Here is a 20,287-nt window from a genome sequence, read left to right as displayed (position 1 = left end):
ATATATATATATATATATATATATATATATATATATATATATATTATATACACACGCTAAGAATATACGGCGATGGGAGTCAAAACACTGCGACCGGAAATCGAAAACAGTCGAATTGTGGAACACTTTCGCGTTCAGAAAAAAGGTGGTAACAGGAGGCAAATAACAACACAGATCCTCCCAAAGGGTTTGTGCAAGTTTACAATCATTAACAAATGAAGCAACTTCCTTACTGTCCATGATGGGGTTTTTAGTTTTTTCTTTTTCTTTTTTTTATAACATTTTTCCATGCCCAAGATGGCTTTTATTTAATTTTTTTATTGAAAAACAATTATCACAATATAAATGTTCAATAAAACATACAAATAAATAAAAACATATACATATAAAAACATAAATGACCATGATGTTTGGATTTATGGAAAATTATTTTATGACGCATATCCTGTGACGTAAACCTACACAAAGGAAGTACTGACATTCGCATGCGGAAGTTGGAGTGGGGAAAACAATCGGGAGGATCGACGAACAGTAACTTTAAATAAGGAATAGAAGAAACAAACGACGGCGTTATATTTGACCTGGTCACCTGCTGATATATCTGGTGGACGTTTTCCACACATAAAGAAAAGTCAAGGTAAAACCGAGAATGATTTAGAATCAGAGGCCTCCCAGTTTTCTTTTATTTGCCGAGCCAATCGGGCTATGAAAGGATATGTAACCGTTAATATGTAATCGTTTAAAGACTGAGCCTGTATATCGCTTGTCTGTCGACTCAATGCTTATTGATCTAAATGGACTGTGTCATTGTCATTAACATTGTGTATCTCAAGTAAGCTGAATGTTATGGTGTGTTTATTTTTATTTGTACTGTTTCTTCTTAAATTGAGAGGAGAGAGAAAAATGTCACAAATATTAGCGCAGAGTTAATGTCACTTTGATTCTTTGCATGTAGAATCCACTTGACCTACAGTAGTGCTTAGGACTACCATTAAAACACACCTGTAAATAATGATGTCATAGCACCACATGCTTGTGAGTCACTGTCATTAGATCTCATGTGTAATCTGAATACCTTTTCTGTGATCTTATCTTCTTTCTATAGTGCCAAAAATACTTTGTTTACTCGTTTGTCCTTTCAAACATGTTTTAGGAGAGTAGAAGTTGTCTATTTAGGGTTTCTTCCAAAAGGTAGATTTATGCAAGATGATCTCCCAATGGTCTGGTTTAAATTGCACATTTTTTCTCATTTGGTCATGTTAGATGGAGTTCCTGTTTGGAAAAAGAAAGACTCCAGAGGAGATGCTCAGACAGAATCAGAGAGCACTGAATCGAGCCATGAGAGATCTGGACAGAGAACGTCAGAGAATGGAGCAACAGGAAAAGAAAATAATTGCTGACATTAAGAAAATGGCCAAACAAGGACAAATGGTATGAAAATTGATCATGGGTATCACAATTCCTGACATTTAATTGTACAAAACATTCCCTGTCTTACAGCTGAAGACAGAAATTTACATACACTTAGGTGGAAGTCATTAAATTAAATTTTTTAACCACTCCACAGATTTCATTTTAGCAAACTATAGATTTGGCAAGTCATTTAGGACATCTACTTTGTGCATGACACAAGTAATTTTTCCAACAGTTGTGTACAGACAGATTTCACTTTTAATTGACTATATCACAATTCCAGTGGGTCAGAAGTTTATATACACTGTGCCTTTAAGCAGCTTGGAAAATTCCAGAAAACGATGTCAAGTCTTTAGGCAGTTGGCTTCTGATAGGAGGTGCACTGAATTGGAGGTTTACCTGTGGATGTATTTTAAGGCCTACCTTCAAACTCAGTGCCTCTTTGCTTGACATCATGGGAAAATCAAAAGAAATCAGCAAAGACCTCAGAAAAAAAATTGTGGACCTCCACAAGTCTGGTTCATCCTTTGGAGCAATTTCCAAATGCCTGAAGGTACCACATTCATCTGTACAAACAATAGTACGCAAGTATAAACACATTGGAACCATGCAGCCATCATACCGCTCAGGAATGAGACACATTCTGTCTCCTGGAGATGAACGTAGTTTGGTGTGAAAAGTGCAAATCAATCCCAGAACAACAGCAAACGACCTTGTGAAGATGCTGGAGGAAACAGGTAGACAAGTATCTATATCCACAGTAAAACAAGTCCTATATCGACATAACCTGAAAGGATGCTCAGCAAGGAAGAAGCCACTGCTCCAAAACCGCCATTAAAAAGCCAGACTACAGTTTGCATGTGCACATGGGGACAAAGATCTTACTTTTTGGAGAAATGTCCTCTGGTCTGATGAAACAAAAATTTAGCTGTTTGGCCATAATGACCATCGTTATGTTTGAAGGCAAAAGGGTGATGTTCACAAGCCAAAGAACACCATCCCAACCGTGAAGTATGGGGGTGGCAGCATCATGTTGTGGGGGTGCTTTGCTGCAGGAGGGACTGGTGCACTTCACAAAATAGATGGCATCATGAGGAAGGAAAATTATGTGGATATATTGAAGCAACATCTCAAGACATCAGCCAGGAAGTTAAAGTTCGGTTGCAAATGGACAGTGACCACAAGCATACCTCCAAAGTTGTGGCAAAATGGCTGAAGGACAACAAAGTCAAGGTATTGGAGTGGCCATCACAAAGCCCTGACCTCAATCCGATAGAAAATTTGTGGGCATCCTTCAAAATGCCTTAAAATACATCCACAGGTACACCTCCAATTCAGTACACCTCCTATCAGAAGCTAATTGTCTAAAGGCTTGACATCATTTTCTGGAATTTTCCAAGCTGCTTAAAGGCACAGTTAACTTAGTGTATGTAAAGTTCTGACCCACTGGAATTGTGATATAGTCAATTATAGGTGAAACAATCTGTCTGTAAACAATTGTTGGAAAAATTACTCATGTCATGCACAAAGTAGATGTCCTAAATGACTTGCCAAAACAATAGTTTGCTAATATGAAATCTGTGGAATGGTTAAAAAATGAGTTTTAATGGCTTCCACCTGTAAACTGCTCACTTCAACTGTAGGTCCTAATGAAGTATTGCTTGAGTGTAAATAATATTCTTTCTGTGACAGGATGCTGTTAAGATTATGGCTAAGGACTTGGTTCGCACAAGACGATACGTTAAGAAATTCATCATGATGAGAGCCAATATTCAAGCTGTCAGCCTTAAAATCCAAACCCTCAAATCAAACAACAGCATGGCACAGGCCATGAAAGGAGTCACCAAAGCTATGGCCACCATGAACAGACAGGTATACCTGCTATAGTGTATTTCAAGCTTTTTTCCCCCTTGTCAACAGAAAACAGAGCACTGGTTTTGAAATGTTATTGTTGATATGAATGCCTGATTATGTCCATGCAGCTGAAGTTGCCACAGATTCAAAAGATCATGATGGAGTTTGAGCGCCAAAGTGAAATAATGGACATGAAGGAGGAGATGATGAATGATGCAATTGATGATGCAATGGGGGATGAAGATGATGAAGAGGAGAGGTGAGAGCTCGAAAATGAATGAAAATAGTTTTTTTTAGAGCTCATAAACAGAGATGTCTACAGCAGGGTTCCCACGCATCCTGAAAAACCTGGAATTTTACAATGTTGTTTTCCAGTCATGGAAAATAATATATAAATGTCCTGGACAATAATTATTTGTTCTGGAATTTTTTTTAAGATATACCAAAACATGGTAACGATCAGGACTTGGAATGGAAGTCAAATACACACATACGTATCATTTTGTCACTGTTGCCGGCTGCGCATTGTGAAACAACATCAACAATTTACTGTCTTGAATGAAGCCCTGTCATTTACATTCTCTGGTCATCTGCTGTCATCTCTGCTTTGCTCCAACTAAGTAGTTTAAAAGGGGTCATGAAGTGCTATTTTTTTTTTTTTTATAATTTTATTATCTTCCCTTAGGTCCACTGATAATGTTATAAAAGTTTTTTTTTTTTTTGCACGAAAACAGTCATAATTTTGTAATATATGATCATTTTCCACCCTGTTTTTGGCCCTCTGTCTGAAACGATCGGTTTTGGCCTAAGCGCCTCCTTAAAACTTCAACTTAAAATGCCCACTGTTATGACTGGCTAACATCATGCAGCCCCTCAAATTCAGAAAACTCAATCAGAAGGGAATGAACAAGCTCCACAACATTATAAAACTACATTTCAAGGTTTACACATAATGCATATCCAACACATTGCATCCAAATATATTAAACTGTTCATCTCAAGCACAACTGTTAATACTCAGCACGATAAACTATCAAACAGTCATGACATTTGAAATGTTCATGTATGAAATGGTTTACTTAAGTTTTTGAGGCGTTTTTAAGTGCCCCATCCTTCAATAACAGTTCTTTCTGGCCCCGCCCTCCTCATCGTCACAACTTCCTATATGCTACAAAAAATGTCTGTGATTAGCCACTGGCTGGTAATTGTTTTAGATTTAGCTCCTCAGTGTTTGAGTGGTGTAGTGGCAAAGCAGTTCAGCACCTAAATCTTTTCACTGCGTGCTGAGAGTAAAGGCTTTGACTCTTTCTGTGTAATGTGAGTCTAAAGACTAGATCCAAGCAAACATTTTGTTGTATAAAATTGTCTCTTTTAATATACTTTCTGTTCTCTACAGTCAGTTATTTATCAAAATCAACAAAAGAAACATTTAATTCTAATCACACATAGCATGAATGCTGTAAAGAAGCCATTCGATCAAACAAACATTACTGTCAAAGTCCCTGCCACAGGTCTTAAAGAGACAGTTCCGTTTTAGCACTTGTTCTACTTATCTAAGTAAATACTTGTAAATAGTACAAATTAGGCAAGTAAACAACAAACATGTAACAATATACTGTATATATGTAATATATGCAATTTCAATACATCATATTTATTGATGTAATACATAGACTATATAAAAAAAAGCTAAAATGTCAACAGAATGATGAAAAACTAATGATAAAATAAAATTTGTAAAATCAATATGTCCGTAATTTAAAAGTTAGTAGGTCCCCTGTATAATGAATAACAGCATTAGCTTCTCTCATACAGTAAGCAAAATGGACATAACTGAAATATACCCAAATTAATTTAAATTAAAAGCGAAATCAAATCTAATCTTGATATCGCGATGTATCGTGATATATATCGAATCGTGACGTGTATCGCAATACGTATCATATCATGAGTTGACTGGCAATACCCAGCCCTAATTCCAACATGGCTGTAGTGTTAACTACAAAAACATTTGAGTTTATACAATGATGACAGTCGGACCGCAAATTTTTTTGGAAAATGAATTCATACCCCGAGGTGTAGTGAGTGATCCTTTACACCTCAATATGTGAAATAATTTGTAATAATTCAATGATCAGAGTCCAATTACACCACGGTTAACATATGTAGGGCTCTATGATTTCTGTGATGCAGAAAATGCTGACAGAATCACGGAATCCAGTCCTAAAAATTACAGTAGTTATAAAACGTGGAATGTAGCTGATTTTACATATTTGGGATGAAAATTAATGTTTGAATGCACAATTAATCCAAATAAAATTGTGATATGTCCTGGTGTGATTCTGGACCCTTTTCACATATTTGGGTTTGGAAAACGGAAGTAAAATGATAGCAGTGTAAACTTGTATAACAGTTAATGGAACACGATAGAAAATATCATTGTTGCTTACCCGTTTGCTCTAACAGCAAAAGAATAAAATCCACTTTTACACTTTCACAGCTTTTCAAAAAAGAGAGCGCTGGATTACAGCAGTCAGAAGAGAAAGAGGACAAATTTAATGAAACTCCCTCAGTAGCAGTATTCAAAACCTCATCGCAGCTACGGTAACTCGTTTTTTTAAAACTACTTCCAGGGTAATATAATACAAAGTGTTATAAATTTACACTAAATAATAAAAAATTGCAAATATAAAAAAAGTTTGTTAGATTTACACTGCTAATTAAGGTGGAAACGCATCATCACAGTCCATTGTGAAAAGGGTCCATTAAACCACAAAAGGCTGAGATTTAATTGAATAAATAATCTGTATGTGCTGCAGGCTTCAAATTGAAAATAAAATTATTTAAATAGTTGTATTTTCATTTCATTCAAGTTTTAATTCATTCATTTGATTAGACACCGTTTAAATGATCAAATTTACAATTACAATAACCACAATATACATCATCTCTTGTGTGTTTTTGCTTAAATATTACATCCGTTGGGCATATAAAATGTCCTAGATTTGTCCTGGAAAATTGTGCCTTGAAAAGAGAGGTATGTAGCAGGGTTCTCAATCAGACAGCAGTCTCCTGACACACACACTTTTTTGCTTTGAATTTAGTGATGCTGTGGTTTCTCAAGTTCTGGATGAGCTGGGTCTGACACTGTCTGATGAACTTTCAAGTAAGGAAAAATATATATCTATATACATATAACATTTAGTATGTCATACAGGATTGATATGATTCTTAAGATCGTCACATATTGCCTTTGTCTATAATTTAAACAGACCTGCCTTCTACTGGAGGAAGTCTCTCAGTTGCAGCTGGGAAGAAAGCTGAACCACAGCCTACGCTGGCAGATGCTGATGCTGACCTGGAGGAGAGGTTGAATAATCTCAGGAAAGACTGAAAATGAAAAAACTTTTAGTAAAGGTTTGAAGCAGAAATGTTTGTGGGAAGCTCACTTTACTGAAATTTAAACTGATGCAAAGAGGGAGGTACATTGGAGTATTTGGGTGCAGTGTTTTTTTTTTACTTTTTTTTTCTAATCTTAGACACCTTTTTGCATCCTGTATCTTCTAACGATACTGAATGTGCTGTCTAAATGTTACCCTGCCAAACAAGTTACCTAAATGAAGATGCAATGCATCAGACTGCTTTCAAGTCTTCTGTTTAGACAAATCCTTTCTAAAAGAAAACAAGGTTCCAAAACTAACACTAAATATTTAATTACTTAAACCAGTTTTAATCACATATCATCTCTTGAAGTCTAATAAATGTGGATGGTGATACTTTCCTTTTATATAAATAGTGTAAAATGTAGCCACTGGAGTTTTTCAGTCTCTCCATATGTGGGTACATCAGAGTACCCTCTTTGAAATACCTGTGCTATTATACTATCATAAACTCTGCTAATGATATTTTCATCTTGATCTTTCAGTGGTACATGCCCTTGTATAATAAATGTGGTGGTTTATATTTGTTTCTCAAAGTGATTGAATCTCTGGTCCCGAAACACTGGTCTGTTTATTAATTTGTTGATCTTCATAGAAGCTTAAAGGGTTACTTCACCCGAAATTAAAAAATGTCTGATCATTTACTCACCCTCATGCCATCCCAGATGTGTATAACTTACTTTCTTCTGCAGAAAACAAATAAAGATTTTAGAAGAATATTTCAGTTCTGTAGGTTCATACAATGCAAGTGAATGATGACCAGAACTTTGCAGGTCGAAAAAGCATATAAAAGCAGCATAAAAGTAATCCAAATCTTTAAAAGCAATATGATAGGTGTGGGTGAGAAACAGATCAATATTTAATTCCTATTTAACTATAAATCTCCAATTCACATTCTTTTGTTTTTGGCAATTCACATTCTTCGTGCATATCCCCACCTACTAGGGGAGGAGAATTTATGGTAAAAAAAAAAAAAAAAGGACATCAATATTTATCTGTGTCTCACCCACACCTATCATATCGCTTCTTAAGATATGGATTTAACCACTGGAGTCATATGGATTACTTTTATACTGCCTCTATGTGCTTTTTGGAGCTTTTGCATTGTATGCACCTACAGAGCTGAAATATTGTTCGAAAAATCTTCATTTGTGTTCTGCAGAAGAAAAAGTCATACGCATCTGGGAATGGCATGAGGGTGAGTAAATGATGAGAGGATTTTCATTTGTGGGCAAACTATACCTTTAAGTTTGTTTGAGACCAAATCTCACAATAACTTTTGTCATTTAATAAAAAAGCTAGTTTTAACAAAATAATCTAATTATTGAACGTTGAGAAATATTAAATGTATTTATCTCATGATCAATCAAAAAGAGATGGTATATTTTGAAAAAAATATTCCTTATTTTGCATTTTTTGGTTCAATAAAATTTTTTTACATTTACCATGAAGTGAATTGACTTATATTTGGCATTTGGTGTTTGTTTTACAATGGCAATCAGATTGTGCAGTATTATGTGAATCTCGCAAAGAAATGTTACATTTTACCCCAAAATTAAAAGAAAAATCAAGAAATTATATTTTGCATCAAGATTTGCATGAAGCCTGTAGGACCATGATGATTGTTTGCATTATTTTTGTGACAAGGACATATTTTTCCCACAAACTGTCATTACACATCATGACAATTGTTCATCCTTCAATTCACAGAACTGCACTTTTGAGATCTGCATCAAGAGTAGACAATAATTGGACAATGACAGTTTGATTAGTTTTACATCGTATTCTGATATTAAATACATTTGTCAATACTAAATTATTGAATAACATCTAAACCCAAAGTCTGCATTTTTACAGTCAAATGGTAATCTACTGTACAAATGTTCATATGTTAATATTCATATATTTTTAAGTCTTTAACTTTAGAAAAACTGTGTTAAGAAATTATACATGCATAAAACATTATGGTTAAAGTCTTTGAATTGTTTGTTGTTGTACAAGCTCTGATTTCATAATCCTGCCCTAATGATTGATTCCACACCCCTATAATGGCAAATGCCAAATTAAGTGAATTGTAAAAAATAGAAGTACTACACAGAACAAATATGGACATAGAAAACATAAAAATTTTGATTGTTAATTATGAAATCAATGTGTATTTTATTTTCTGGAAACATTTTTTATTTTTGTAAATAATGCTATCAATATATCATCTATACTGGACATACAACATTCTGACATTAAATAAAAAAATAACAGCAACATTTTCCTTATTTACAGCTGGTGTGTGACATTAAAGCTATTTACAGAGGTCCAGTTTTACACATTCAGGTGGGGGTGGGGGGTGGGGGGGGAACTCTTGATATATGTTGCGCTCAAGATCAACACAATAATGTGAGAAATAAAACAAAAAATCTTTACAATTTGAACAGGAATATCTATAAAAAAATTATATAACACAAATGCCCTTAAAATAATCCTATTAGGCACACAGTTTATCCAAAATTAATAAAGACTAGCAACACTTTTGGGCATGGATGAGACTTAAGGTAAATGTGTAAAATGAAAGCATTTTCAATAAGGAGGTTGCGGTACATCAAAAATAACAGCAAAAGACCAACTAATAGATCCAAAAAAATAACAAAGGGTCCTTAATTGTCCTTAAACCTACAAGGGGTGCCGAACAGCTTCAGAGATATGCAGATCTCCAGCAAACACCTAGAAAGTCATACAAAAATGCTTGCAACTCTTATACACCGGAGCATACTTCTAAAGATATTAGCATCCTAACCCTAATCCTGGCAATTTCTAAATGGCTATGCTAGGTTTACAAAAATACAGTATGTAAATTTATTAGGTTTCATCAAGACATTCATGCATAATTACAATTTTAAAAACAAAACAACTCTTTAAAGCCATTCTCAACACAAATATACTGAGGCATTACATGCAAATGTGCACCAATACTCCATAACCACAGATTAGTGCACATTAAAACTTCATTTGTAGCAGAGCCTGCACAATCAATATCACTTAGCCTCAGTGAAAATTCACAGAACAGAACTAAAGGTAAATGATTAGCCTAAATCAGTAAAGACCACACACTGACTGTGTGCAAAAGGCCACGTCCACACATACATTTTCGTTTGAAAAACGCAATGATTTTGCTACGCATACGCAAGCTGTTATACACACCAGAACAGTGTTTTCCTCCAACGAAAACGCTCTCCATATCTGCATACTTTAGAAAATGATGACATCAAGAAACTGAAAACGATTTAGTGAGGATGTGGCCTAAAATAGCAGTTAACAGGGCAGGTGGTGCTTTATCATCATGGCAACATAGAATGATAACATAGCTGTAATGCTGCCATTTCATTCTTGCCTAAACAGTCTCTGCCAGCAGACTGTGGCCCGACACTAAACCATAATGATGGGCAAATATTCTGTCACCTGAATGATCAAACCCTGCTTTGCTCCTCCATGTAGCTTTCAACTTGGTAACATGCTCAAAATCTGTGACTCATTTCCGACAGGTTCGATGGGGAGTTTTTTTCGGATTTTCAACACGACACCGACTTTTTTCATCAAGCCAAGGCAGCTCGAAGTTCCTACAGAAAACAAAAGTAGACTGACATGATCGATATGTCTTTTGATTGTCACATGATTCAACACTTAAACAGCATTTAAAACCAGTTACATGTGATGAGTGCACATTTTTAAATGTTACTTTCTCCTATCCCAACTAAATGTTACTTTCTCCTATCCCAACTAATTATGCAGTGAGTAGATCAATTCCTCAGAAAGTGTAAACGATTTGGTGCGATAAAAAAGTAGCCACGCATCCCGACCAGCCCGATATAACAACAGTGACTTATTAACCTATGCCGTGTGTTTGGGGTGGGACTATCTGTTTGACCAAGCAACAGCAGATTGATTATTATTCTTTGCAGTTCCACTGGTTTATGCTAGTGATGCAGAAATTACACAATTCACCTTTAACTGTTATTTCACTTAAAGGGGCCATGACATGAAGAGTCAAAATTGTCCTTAATCTTTTGACATTTAAGAGGTCATTGTACTATAAAAACATACTGTAAGTTTCAGAACTCAAAAAATGCTCAAAAAATTTAGAAACCAAGCTGTCAAAAACGACTCATTCCCTACTTCCTCCACAAGGTGATGTCACACTGTGGTAGACATTTGCATCTGACCGCTTCCACAACAACACGTCAATGCCTATGTGGCAAGGAGGGCGTTTAAGAGAGAGACGCACGTGGCCGCACTGCATGTGTGTCTGTGTTTATGTTTGTTTTATGTTGAGTTTCTTATTAAACTTTGTTTACTGTTCAGCCGGTTCCCACCTCTTTGCCCATCCTTTATCTGTTACAGCCTACTTTACCTTTAATTACAGCCATAGCCCACCCAGTAGTGGTGAGCAGTAAGATGGCAAGAAGAACAGGGCTGCGCTTCCCAAAAACATTGCAAGCTTAAGTTGATCGTAGAGAACATAGGCGCCAATGGTTTCTATGATCTACTTAGGCTTATGATGCTTTTAGGAAACACAGCCCGGGTCAGCCATGAACAGATTTACTTTTTTTTTTTACTGTCAAGTCTTAAAGGAGAAGCTGCACCAAACCAAGTGTTTCTGACAGAGGGGTCAGAATGAGGGTGGAAAATGATCAAGTATTACTGTTTTTTTTTTTGTGTAAAAAACTTTACTAATATTATAAGTGAACCATAAGGAACATTTTAAAATAACAGAAAAAGGCATGTTATGATCCATTTAAAACCCCATACACACATGCAGCGTCTTTATCGACTGATGTCGCTAGTCTCTGTACTGTGAAGTCGCCAGTGGGCATTCCTACTACTGTGGCTCTAACATAATTGGTGGACTTCACATCCAGTCATTCCTTTAAAAAAAAAAAAAAAAAAAAGATCACAGATGAGACATATTGCCAGTAAAACTAAGATATCACACTTATGTGACAAGGAATTTGTTATTTTGTTGCTAAAAATAAACATTTAGCAGTGGAAAGTGTTGTTATATAAACTACAACAGTGCTCAGTGCATTAAATCATTAACCCGATGATGAACGATCTATAAATGTACGAAATCTAAGAATCAAACTCATTCAGACTGCCAACAATTTCTAAAACGGCATTCTTTTTTGACAAAGAATCAGTTTTCTTGTCCCTAAAAATGAACATTATGAACTGTATGAACTGTAGCAGTGCTCACTGCATCATATCATTAACTGGAACGATCTATCAATGTATGAATTAAACTCACTCAGACTGCCGACAGTTTCTTTTCCACGCATCATTTTTATTATATCCATGTATATGATTACAGACAAATAATATAGAACAGTGTAAACGCTCACAAAAACATTAACTTCTCCTCTGTGTTGCCTGCGCTCGACTAGGAGACGGATGACGTGAGCTCCACTGACACGTCTTCTCTCCTATTGGTTGTCGCTGCCAAAAGTCGCTCCTCATTTGCATAAAGTTAAACTTTTCTTAACTTTGTCGTGTTGCTCGCCACGCCCACATCTAGTTGTCAGAGGTCGCTGTCGCCGGAAGTCGCCAGCTCTCATTGAAAATGAATGAGTTCTAGTCGCTTTGTCACTGGAAGTTGCTGCATGTGTGTACAGGGCTTAAGAGATATTTGAAGGAGAAATGATCTTACTGTGCAGTCAAATTGGGCAAAGGCTGACCAAAGGCAACTACTGGCAGAAATGGTGTGACTTCAATGGCCTCCACTGTACAAGGTGAATGAAACAGAATCAGTCAAATGTTATCAAATACCAGCTTTATTTGTTCATAAATGCCATAAAATGAAAAAGAAATGATTAAAATCATATGTAAGAGTTCGAAGGGACATACCCATGTCCGGGTCAGGATAAAATGAGGACACTTCAGGCTTGCTTTCCTGAACATTCATCTTTTTCTTCTCCATGCGTTGCTGCAGTCTTTGAAGCATACGCTGTTCACGTATTCTCTGAATGTCCCATCTGGAATGAGAAAGATAAACATACATAAACACTCAAGTAAATTAATTGAGAGCAGAAAAAGGGTTGACGCCACAAACACAGATTGGAACGCATTATGCGAGAATTAACTAACCTTTTTCGTCTCTTCTCATCCAGTTCTAGCTTCGCGTGCCGTTTCAGAAAAACTGTATCATCAAGATTCTACAGGATAAAGAAATGGCAGAGTAAACAGTGAAATTCCCACTTGGGTTTATGTAAAAGTCATATATGGTGGCTAATGGGAGTGTGCATGCATTAATGACTCTTACCTCAGGGATGTCAAAGGCATCCTCCTCGCACAGGGGTTCCATGATATTTTCTCTCCAGGATGGGACTTAAGAAATATTTTAGGCATTACAATTTGTAACTTCACATAGAAACATTCGATTATGTTCACAACTGCCTTTTTGCACTTGAGCCAAGTACTTACTTGCAACATCCTCCTCTTTCTTTGGAGACGGTTCCTGTAATGGAGAGGCTGGAGGCTGGTGCCAGCAGCACAGGTACATCTCGGTCGTTGTTAAGTATGGGAGATCTTTAGTTTCTTTGCTGTCTTCTCCCTCTGGGTGCTGATCCATCTGTCCGCTCATCTTCTCTGGGGTCTCCTTGTTTCGCAAGTCACGCTGACAAGGTGATGTCTCTCCTGTGTCTAATTTTTGGGGGGTTGATCTTGTGGCCTTGCCTCTTGACCTCTGCATCTTAGCGTCTAAGAAGTTGAACTTCCTAGACAGAATATTTACAGATCAAATCAGTCAACTGGAAGCCACAAGAAAGAAAAAACAAGTGATTGTAGAATAACAGCAGAGGGTGAATGACTGGTGAATTCCCATTTGTTACCTCTTTTGCATCTTGCCACTTCGATTCAACTGGACTGATTTGGATGTTGGAGTCTGCGAGCAGTCCCCCATATCTGATTCCCAAAAATCTTCCGTATCAGGGACCCATCTCTCTAATGGCTGAAAGAGCCTCTTGTCACGTGGTTCCTTACTTAACAACTGCAAACGCCGTTCCATCCTCTCAATACGAGCAAGCAACTGTTTTAAGACAGGTTAAATAGACACATACATTATTTAAATAAAAAAAAAAAAAGTTAAAAGTTTACAATAAGGTTGTATAAGATATCATTAGTTAATGCACTATTTACCACAAACTAACAATGAACAGTATTTTAAGAGTATTTATTAATCTTGGTTGATGTTCATTTCTACATAATGCATTTTTAAAGGGATAGTTCACCCAAAAATGAAAATTCTCTCATCCTTTCCTCACCCTCATGCCATCCCAGATGTGTATGACTTTCTCTATTCTACAGAACACAAACAAAGATTTTTAAAAGAATATCTCAGCTCTGTAGGTTGTCACAATGCAAGTGAATGGTGACCAGAACTTAGAAGGTCCATAAAGCACATAAAGGCAGCATAAAAGTAATCCATACAACTCCAGTGGTTAAATTCATATCTTCAGAAGCGATATGAAGGGTGTGGGTGAGACACAGACCAATATTTATGTCCTTTTTTTACTATAAATCTGCACCTTTGACATGCCCCAACCAGTAGGTGGCTGAATATGAAAGTCACTTCTACATCAAAATGTGTAGATTTGCAATAAAAATGGACTTAAATATTGATGTGTCCCACCCACACCTATCGTTTCTGAAGATATGGATTTAACCACTGGAGTCCTGTGGATTACTTTTATGCTGCCTTTATGTGCTTTTTGGACATTCTGATTTATAGTCACCATTCACTTGCAATGTTAAGACATAGAGAGTTGAGACTTTCTTCTAAGATATTCTTAATTTGTGTTTAGCAGAAGAAAGAAAGTCATACACATCTGTGATGGCATGAAGCTGAGTAAATGATAAGAGATCTTCCATTTTTGGGTGAACTATTCCTTAATGTAGTGTTACCCACATTTTATAAGCCAGCTGATGGAGAAAAATGTTATGTGTATTTTATACTGTTAAATCAAAGAAACAATGAGAAGCACACACAGGCCTACCAAAATAACTGGTATCCCAAATCACCCCAAACCATGAACCTTACATACCGTGTCTCTGTCTGATTTGAGATCATTTATTTCCTTGTCCTTAGACTGCAGTTGTTGTTGCTGTTGCTCTATCAAGTCCAGCTGAAGTAGAAGCAGTTGTTTAAGGCAAGTGGCCTGCGAGTGAGGATGACCTGTGATCTTCCTCATATTCAACCTTTTACCCTCCGTGTGTTCATGAGATGCCCCCATAGTTTCTAACCCTTTCACACTCTTCTCTCCCACAGAGTCCCTAGAATTACTGTGTGAATTCATGGATACAAACTCTGGCTTATTATCTATAGAGTTGGTCTGTCCAAGGGGAGTTTTACTTTTTACAGGGGTGCCTTCACCCCCCATTTGTTTAGCTTGAGATGACAGTGTTTCTGTGCCCTCAGAGCCAGCCTCTGAAGCGACAGCTAACACTCTGCCGAGCTTTACGGGCACTGAAGTCCGTTCGACTTTCCCACCCAGATTCTTGTCCAAGATCAGATGTTGTCTGGTGTTGTTTGAAGTGTCACCAGGTGGATCTCTATTCTCTGAGACTGTGGAAGCTTTTGGGACACTAACTGGGTGTGCTGTTTGAGATGGGCTGAAGTCGAGGTTGTTCGAGTATAATCCCACTTTAGAAAAGCAACCAGGTCGTATGTTCATGGCGAAGAAAAACCTCTACTCTATAAACCATGGCTCCAATATTGATTATATCACACCAACATGTTCTGTCACGTCTTAAAGGATTGGTGTGTCTGCAGACCTGTACCTGCAACAAAAGAAAACATGTTTTATTAAATTAGGCTCGATGTTACAGAACAGCGACAAACATATGAATGGCAAATTATTATTTCAGGAAATGAGAAGACTGCAGATAATAAAGGGTTGTCCTCTCTGTCTATACTAGGTTTATAAAGTAAAAATAAAACCACTGGGTCAGCAAACACCAATTAAAACACTAAAATCACCCAAATACGACCTGCTACTTTTCTGGCATGTGACTTAAAGTCTAGAAATCAGTTGACAACTTAATAAACAACAAAACACTGCAGCTCACTAATGGCTCGCTAGCGAGCAAAGACCTACACACATCTAATGTACTAATACTACAGCTACTTGTGCATTTTCTTACTAAACGATATGATTCATCTACTTAAATAAGTATAAATTATGATTGACTTCAGCTAGTAATAAATAAATAATGCGCCTCCATTTTGATCCTCAACACTGCTAGCTAGCCGCTGTTAGCAAACGAGGTGATAAAATATAAAGGCGTTTACATAACACAGTAAGTTTAAATCGCCTGTTTTATATTGTCACGAGTTCTACCTGGGCAAAAATGCGTCTAAAGTAAATCTTATACATTACTTTTATTGGTGTTCGTCACACATTTGCAGGCTTGATCCTCTCTGCACAATGTCCCAACATACGTTTGCGTTTCGACTCAGTGCGCAACTGCGCATGCGTCACTTAAGGACATGTTTACATTTCACGTGCTGGATTTTCACCGACGAACGGGTTAATGCGCGTGACCATTTTAATCTGCACAAATAATGAGCAGCATGCTTTTAGCATATGGAAACTGGCCAGGATAATTAAGTGATGGGAACGTTAGTTGTCCGAGGGAGGAAAAATATGGATCATACCGGGCAGACTTTAGGAGAGGACCTTCCCGGCGTCATTTCCTCTGACGTTATACGAAACAAACCTTTACATTTCGCATACAGATATTAATGTAATTTGTAAAAATTTTTTTTCTTATTCTTAAGAAATGTGCATATTTTCTTTGTCTTAAGTCATACAATTAAAATTTTTAGATTAAACAAATGACTTTTTTCAACAGAAGAAATGTTTAGTCGGTTTCTTATTACTTGTCAGAGACATTAAACATTTTTAATCTACAAAATAAAATTTAAAACAGGGTTTAATAGACATTACCGTAGCTTTATTCTAATAAAATTTCCTAAGCAGAGATAATAATTTTAGGATCATAGTGTCATCTAACCCAGTTATTTTATGAAATGCAAATCAGATGTAAATTGTAGATTCCTGGGTCCAGAAGTCAGAAGTAGGGTACAACGTGGCTAAAGGCACACCTTTAAATGTGCTTTTTTTGTGTGTGAAAAATGGTATCAAGTTTGAAAAAAAAATATATAAATATATTTGATTGAATATTGATGGAACAACATAATTTGTGTGCAAAGAAATAATAACGGAGGGTTGTTTTGATAAAAATTTGTTTAAAAAAAAAAAAAGGTGAAGAGGGAGCCCTTTACCCCACACTTGGGGTAAAAGGCACCCAGGGGGTTTATAGTGATATTGACCCTGCACTCTGACCCCAGCTTAGCTGGGATATGTGAAAAAAAGAATTTCACTGTATATGTGCAAATGTATAATGTGTGATAAATAAATATAATTATTAATTATTAATTATTATTGTGTAAATCTAGGGGCAACAGTTATAGGGCAAATGTTTTTAACTTACACATTTTTTAACTTTTCTTAAGTGGGGTGAATAGATTAGTTATGAAACAGGCTCAAAGTGGGCTCACATTGACTGATCCAATTTCAACGAAGATTTATGCATTTATAGTTTATAAATTACTTGAGATGTAATGAAATGCCTAATGTGATTGGTGGCCTTTAGCCCCTGCAACAGAGAGGCTTTTTACCCCAAATACTATCCTTTCACTTATTACAGGTGCAATGTTGAGATGTCTTCCTTAAATGTACTTAAAAAAGAATCGCAAGGATAATATATATGCAACACTTTTAAGTGAATGTACTTTATTTGGCAGTACAATTTTTAATTAATTAAGTAATCCCTGACCAAATCTTAACTGTGGAAAGCATAGGAAAATGTTGTTTCCATTTCACAAGTGCTTTTGGCGAACAACTCAGATCTTGTTTAAGCGTTTTCACACTCATTGATTCATTTCTAGAGTGAAAGAAAGAAAGAAACTGTTTACAGAAAAATATGAAGAAACTTTAAAAATCAGAAGCACATGCTTTTCTTGAACAAATTTTGTTGAAAAATGTGATGGTTTTTGATTTGCTGTAAAAAAAAAAAAAAAATGGACTGACCTGTTTCATATGACGTCATTGTATGACCGCGCCGCCATGTTTGTGACCAAAATTCCATATTTCGTCAATGTGCTGCTTTGTGGGATGCGACAAAAGTCAGCAACATTTTTGTTTCGGTTTATAAATCTTGAAAAGGTGATACTGGTGTTTAATAACCAGAGCCAAAATCTAAAATTTCTTTCAATAAAGTTTTATCTTTTAAGTGACACGGCTTCATTTCACCAAAGACAAGCAGCGATAAAGGGGGAGAACAGGGATACAAACACTTGTGGGTCTTTGCTCATTTTATTCAGGACAAGTCAGTTATCTGTACACATGCCAATTGTAATTCATAATTCAAACATAATTCAGGTTGGGTTCTAGACCCAGTCATTTCTGTGAGGAAAATAATGCTATACCATACAGTGACATTCTAGAGAATACTGTGTTTCCAACTTTGTTGCAACAGTTTGGGGAGGGCCTCTTCTGTTCCAAAATGACAGTGCCCCATTGCACAAAGGGAGGTCCATATTACAGAAATTGTTTACTCATTCTGATGTGGAAGAACCTGAATGGCCTGTAAAAAGACAAGACCTGAACTCCATTAAACACCTTTGGGACGAATTGGAACACCATCTGCAAAACAGGTCCCCTTGCCTAACCTCAGTGTCTGACCATCCTGATGCTCTTGTGTATGAACAGTGTTGGGAGGGTTACTTTTGAAATGTATTCCACTACAGATTACAGAATACATGCTGTAAAATGTAATTTGTAACATATTCTGTTAGATTACTCAAGGTCAGTAACGTATTCTAAATACTTTGGATTACTTCTTCAGCACTGGTAGATTTTTTCACTTGTTTTGACAATAAAAACTCTGCCAGTACAGTAAGACAAAATACACATGTTAAAAATACATTCTCTAAATATCTCATGCAGTGTTGTTTCTAAAACAAGATAAATCAAATTGATCTTGTTTTAAGGATTTTTATATATTTTTACAGGAAAACAAAAAAATTGTTTTGCCCTAATATCAAAGGTCTTACTAGAAAAAAGAAATTATGATCCAACGTGAATTTTCTTGATAAAAAAATATGATCGTCCCTGGTAACATGTGCATGTAAAATGGCTAGAAATAGCATTTTAGCTTAGCGTAAAGCTGACAATTTACACAAGGTTTATTTCCATTTCTTGTGTTCCAAACTTACTTCAAACTTACTTCTCTGTCTGCTCGTATGAATGTAACACATCATAAGAAAGTGTTTCACCACTGTTCAAATGCACTTTGGATCGCATCATTTATATGTATAAATGTTTTCCATCTGAAAGGACTAAATATTAAATGAAACAAATGACAATAAAATGCAAAGTAATCTCTTCAGTAATCAAAATACTTTTTGAATGTAACTGTATTCTAATTACCAATGATTTAAATTGTAACTGTAGTGGAATACAGCTACTTATATTTTGTATTTTAAATACGTATTCCCATTACATGTATTTTGTTACTCCCCAACCCTGAGTATGAATGGGAGTAAATCCCTGCATTCATGTTCCAGCATGTAGTGGAAAGCCTTCCCAGAAGAGTGGAGGCTGTTATAGCATTTAAAGAAGGGATTAATGCATTTTGCCATGCTTTTGAAATCAAATGATTAAGAAGACAGGTAATGGGGCTTATCTCGCTGTTCCACCTCCTCCCAAAGACGTTCAATAGGGGTTCAGGTCTGGGCTTTACGAAGGCCAAACTAGTTTTTCCACATCAGACTTAGTACAAAATTTCTTTATGGATCTCGTTTTTGTGCACTGGGGCACTGTCATTTTGGAACAGAAGAGGCCCTCCCCAAACTGTTGCAACAAGGTTGGAAACACAGGATTCTCTAGAATGTCACTGTATGGCGTAGCATTAAGATTTATCCTCACAGAAATTATTGGAATGGTCAAACACGTTAAATAGAAGGGGGTGTCCACATACTTTTAGCCATATAGTGTATTATAACAGAGAAGCTCAATTCACCAAAAACAAGCTCTAAGTGTGAAGCACTTACATGTGTGTAACTGGTATTGCCAGCAGGGGGAGATGCAGTACAAATGATTATAATTCTCTCATGCTGGATATAACTCACGGCTTAGATGCAAATGCACATAATAATGAGTGCATAATGTGATCCAACTGTAATTATATTTTTATACTTTGTTTAACAGTAAGATGATAAACATCTCAACAATGTGCCTCAGTGCTTTAATATTTCTTCAATTATTGAACAAACACAGTTGCTCAGATAGATTGAGGTTCACTTCACTCAACTGACTTCAAAGGGGTTCAGGCTCCAAACTTTAACTCTCTGGTAATACCTTACTATGCTGCAAAGGACACTAACCCTGTTACAGTTGTGTCTGATTTTTAAAATGTGTGAAATAATTGAAATGTTTTAAGGGACTAGCTTGTGCTTACCTTTTTGCCAA

The 20,287-nt window shown here is 36.2% G+C and overlaps 2 protein-coding genes across 3 annotated transcripts; one reads left to right on the top strand and one right to left on the bottom strand.

Annotated features, from left to right (window-relative positions):
* The first annotated feature begins 472 nt into the window (after positions 1 to 472).
* On the top strand, positions 473 to 8,151 carry LOC127423126 (charged multivesicular body protein 2a-like). The gene is made up of 6 exons (XM_051667200.1): positions 473 to 637; positions 1,264 to 1,431; positions 3,106 to 3,285; positions 3,396 to 3,526; positions 6,372 to 6,433; positions 6,540 to 8,151. Exons 2-6 carry the CDS (start codon positions 1,264 to 1,266, stop codon positions 6,659 to 6,661), a joined length of 663 nt encoding a protein of 220 aa, XP_051523160.1. The 5' UTR covers positions 473 to 637; the 3' UTR covers positions 6,662 to 8,151.
* A 1,413-nt stretch (positions 8,152 to 9,564) lies between these two features.
* On the bottom strand, positions 9,565 to 16,284 carry LOC127423125 (male-specific lethal 1 homolog). Of its 2 annotated transcripts, none has more exons than XR_007894282.1 (9): positions 16,130 to 16,284; positions 14,795 to 15,530; positions 13,583 to 13,779; positions 13,176 to 13,468; positions 13,015 to 13,079; positions 12,840 to 12,907; positions 12,600 to 12,727; positions 12,098 to 12,475; positions 9,565 to 10,318 (listed from the first exon to the last, which is right to left on the bottom strand). XR_007894282.1 is itself a non-coding variant. In XM_051667199.1 (9 exons), the coding sequence occupies exons 2-9, from the start codon at positions 15,422 to 15,424 to the stop codon at positions 10,231 to 10,233; spliced, it is 1,542 nt and encodes a 513-aa protein (XP_051523159.1). In that variant the 5' UTR covers positions 15,425 to 15,530; positions 16,130 to 16,284; the 3' UTR covers positions 9,565 to 10,230. The 2 variants fall into 2 exon arrangements, 1 of the variants encoding a protein (XP_051523159.1); XM_051667199.1 differs by having other exon boundaries at positions 12,403 to 12,475.
* Between the last annotated feature and the right edge of the window lie 4,003 nt (positions 16,285 to 20,287).

Source organism: Myxocyprinus asiaticus, chromosome 32 (assembly GCF_019703515.2).
Source record: "Myxocyprinus asiaticus isolate MX2 ecotype Aquarium Trade chromosome 32, UBuf_Myxa_2, whole genome shotgun sequence".
Taxonomy (NCBI): domain Eukaryota; kingdom Metazoa; phylum Chordata; class Actinopteri; order Cypriniformes; family Catostomidae; genus Myxocyprinus; species Myxocyprinus asiaticus.
This window is presented reverse-complemented; position numbering and strand designations above follow the sequence as displayed.

Coding starts and splice junctions, on each gene's coding strand:
- LOC127423125 (XM_051667199.1), bottom strand. CDS start 15,424: ATGAACATACGACCTGGTTGCTTTTCTAAAGTGGGATTATACTCGAAC. Junction 13,080..13,175: donor GAAAGAGGAGGATGTTGCAA/GTAAGTACTTGG, acceptor ATATTTCTTAAG/TCCCATCCTGGAGAGAAAAT. Junction 12,908..13,014: donor ATGCCTTTGACATCCCTGAG/GTAAGAGTCATT, acceptor TTTATCCTGTAG/AATCTTGATGATACAGTTTT.
- LOC127423126 (XM_051667200.1), top strand. CDS start 1,264: ATGGAGTTCCTGTTTGGAAAAAGAAAGACTCCAGAGGAGATGCTCAGA. Junction 1,432..3,105: donor TGGCCAAACAAGGACAAATG/GTATGAAAATTG, acceptor TTTCTGTGACAG/GATGCTGTTAAGATTATGGC. Junction 3,286..3,395: donor TGGCCACCATGAACAGACAG/GTATACCTGCTA, acceptor ATGTCCATGCAG/CTGAAGTTGCCACAGATTCA.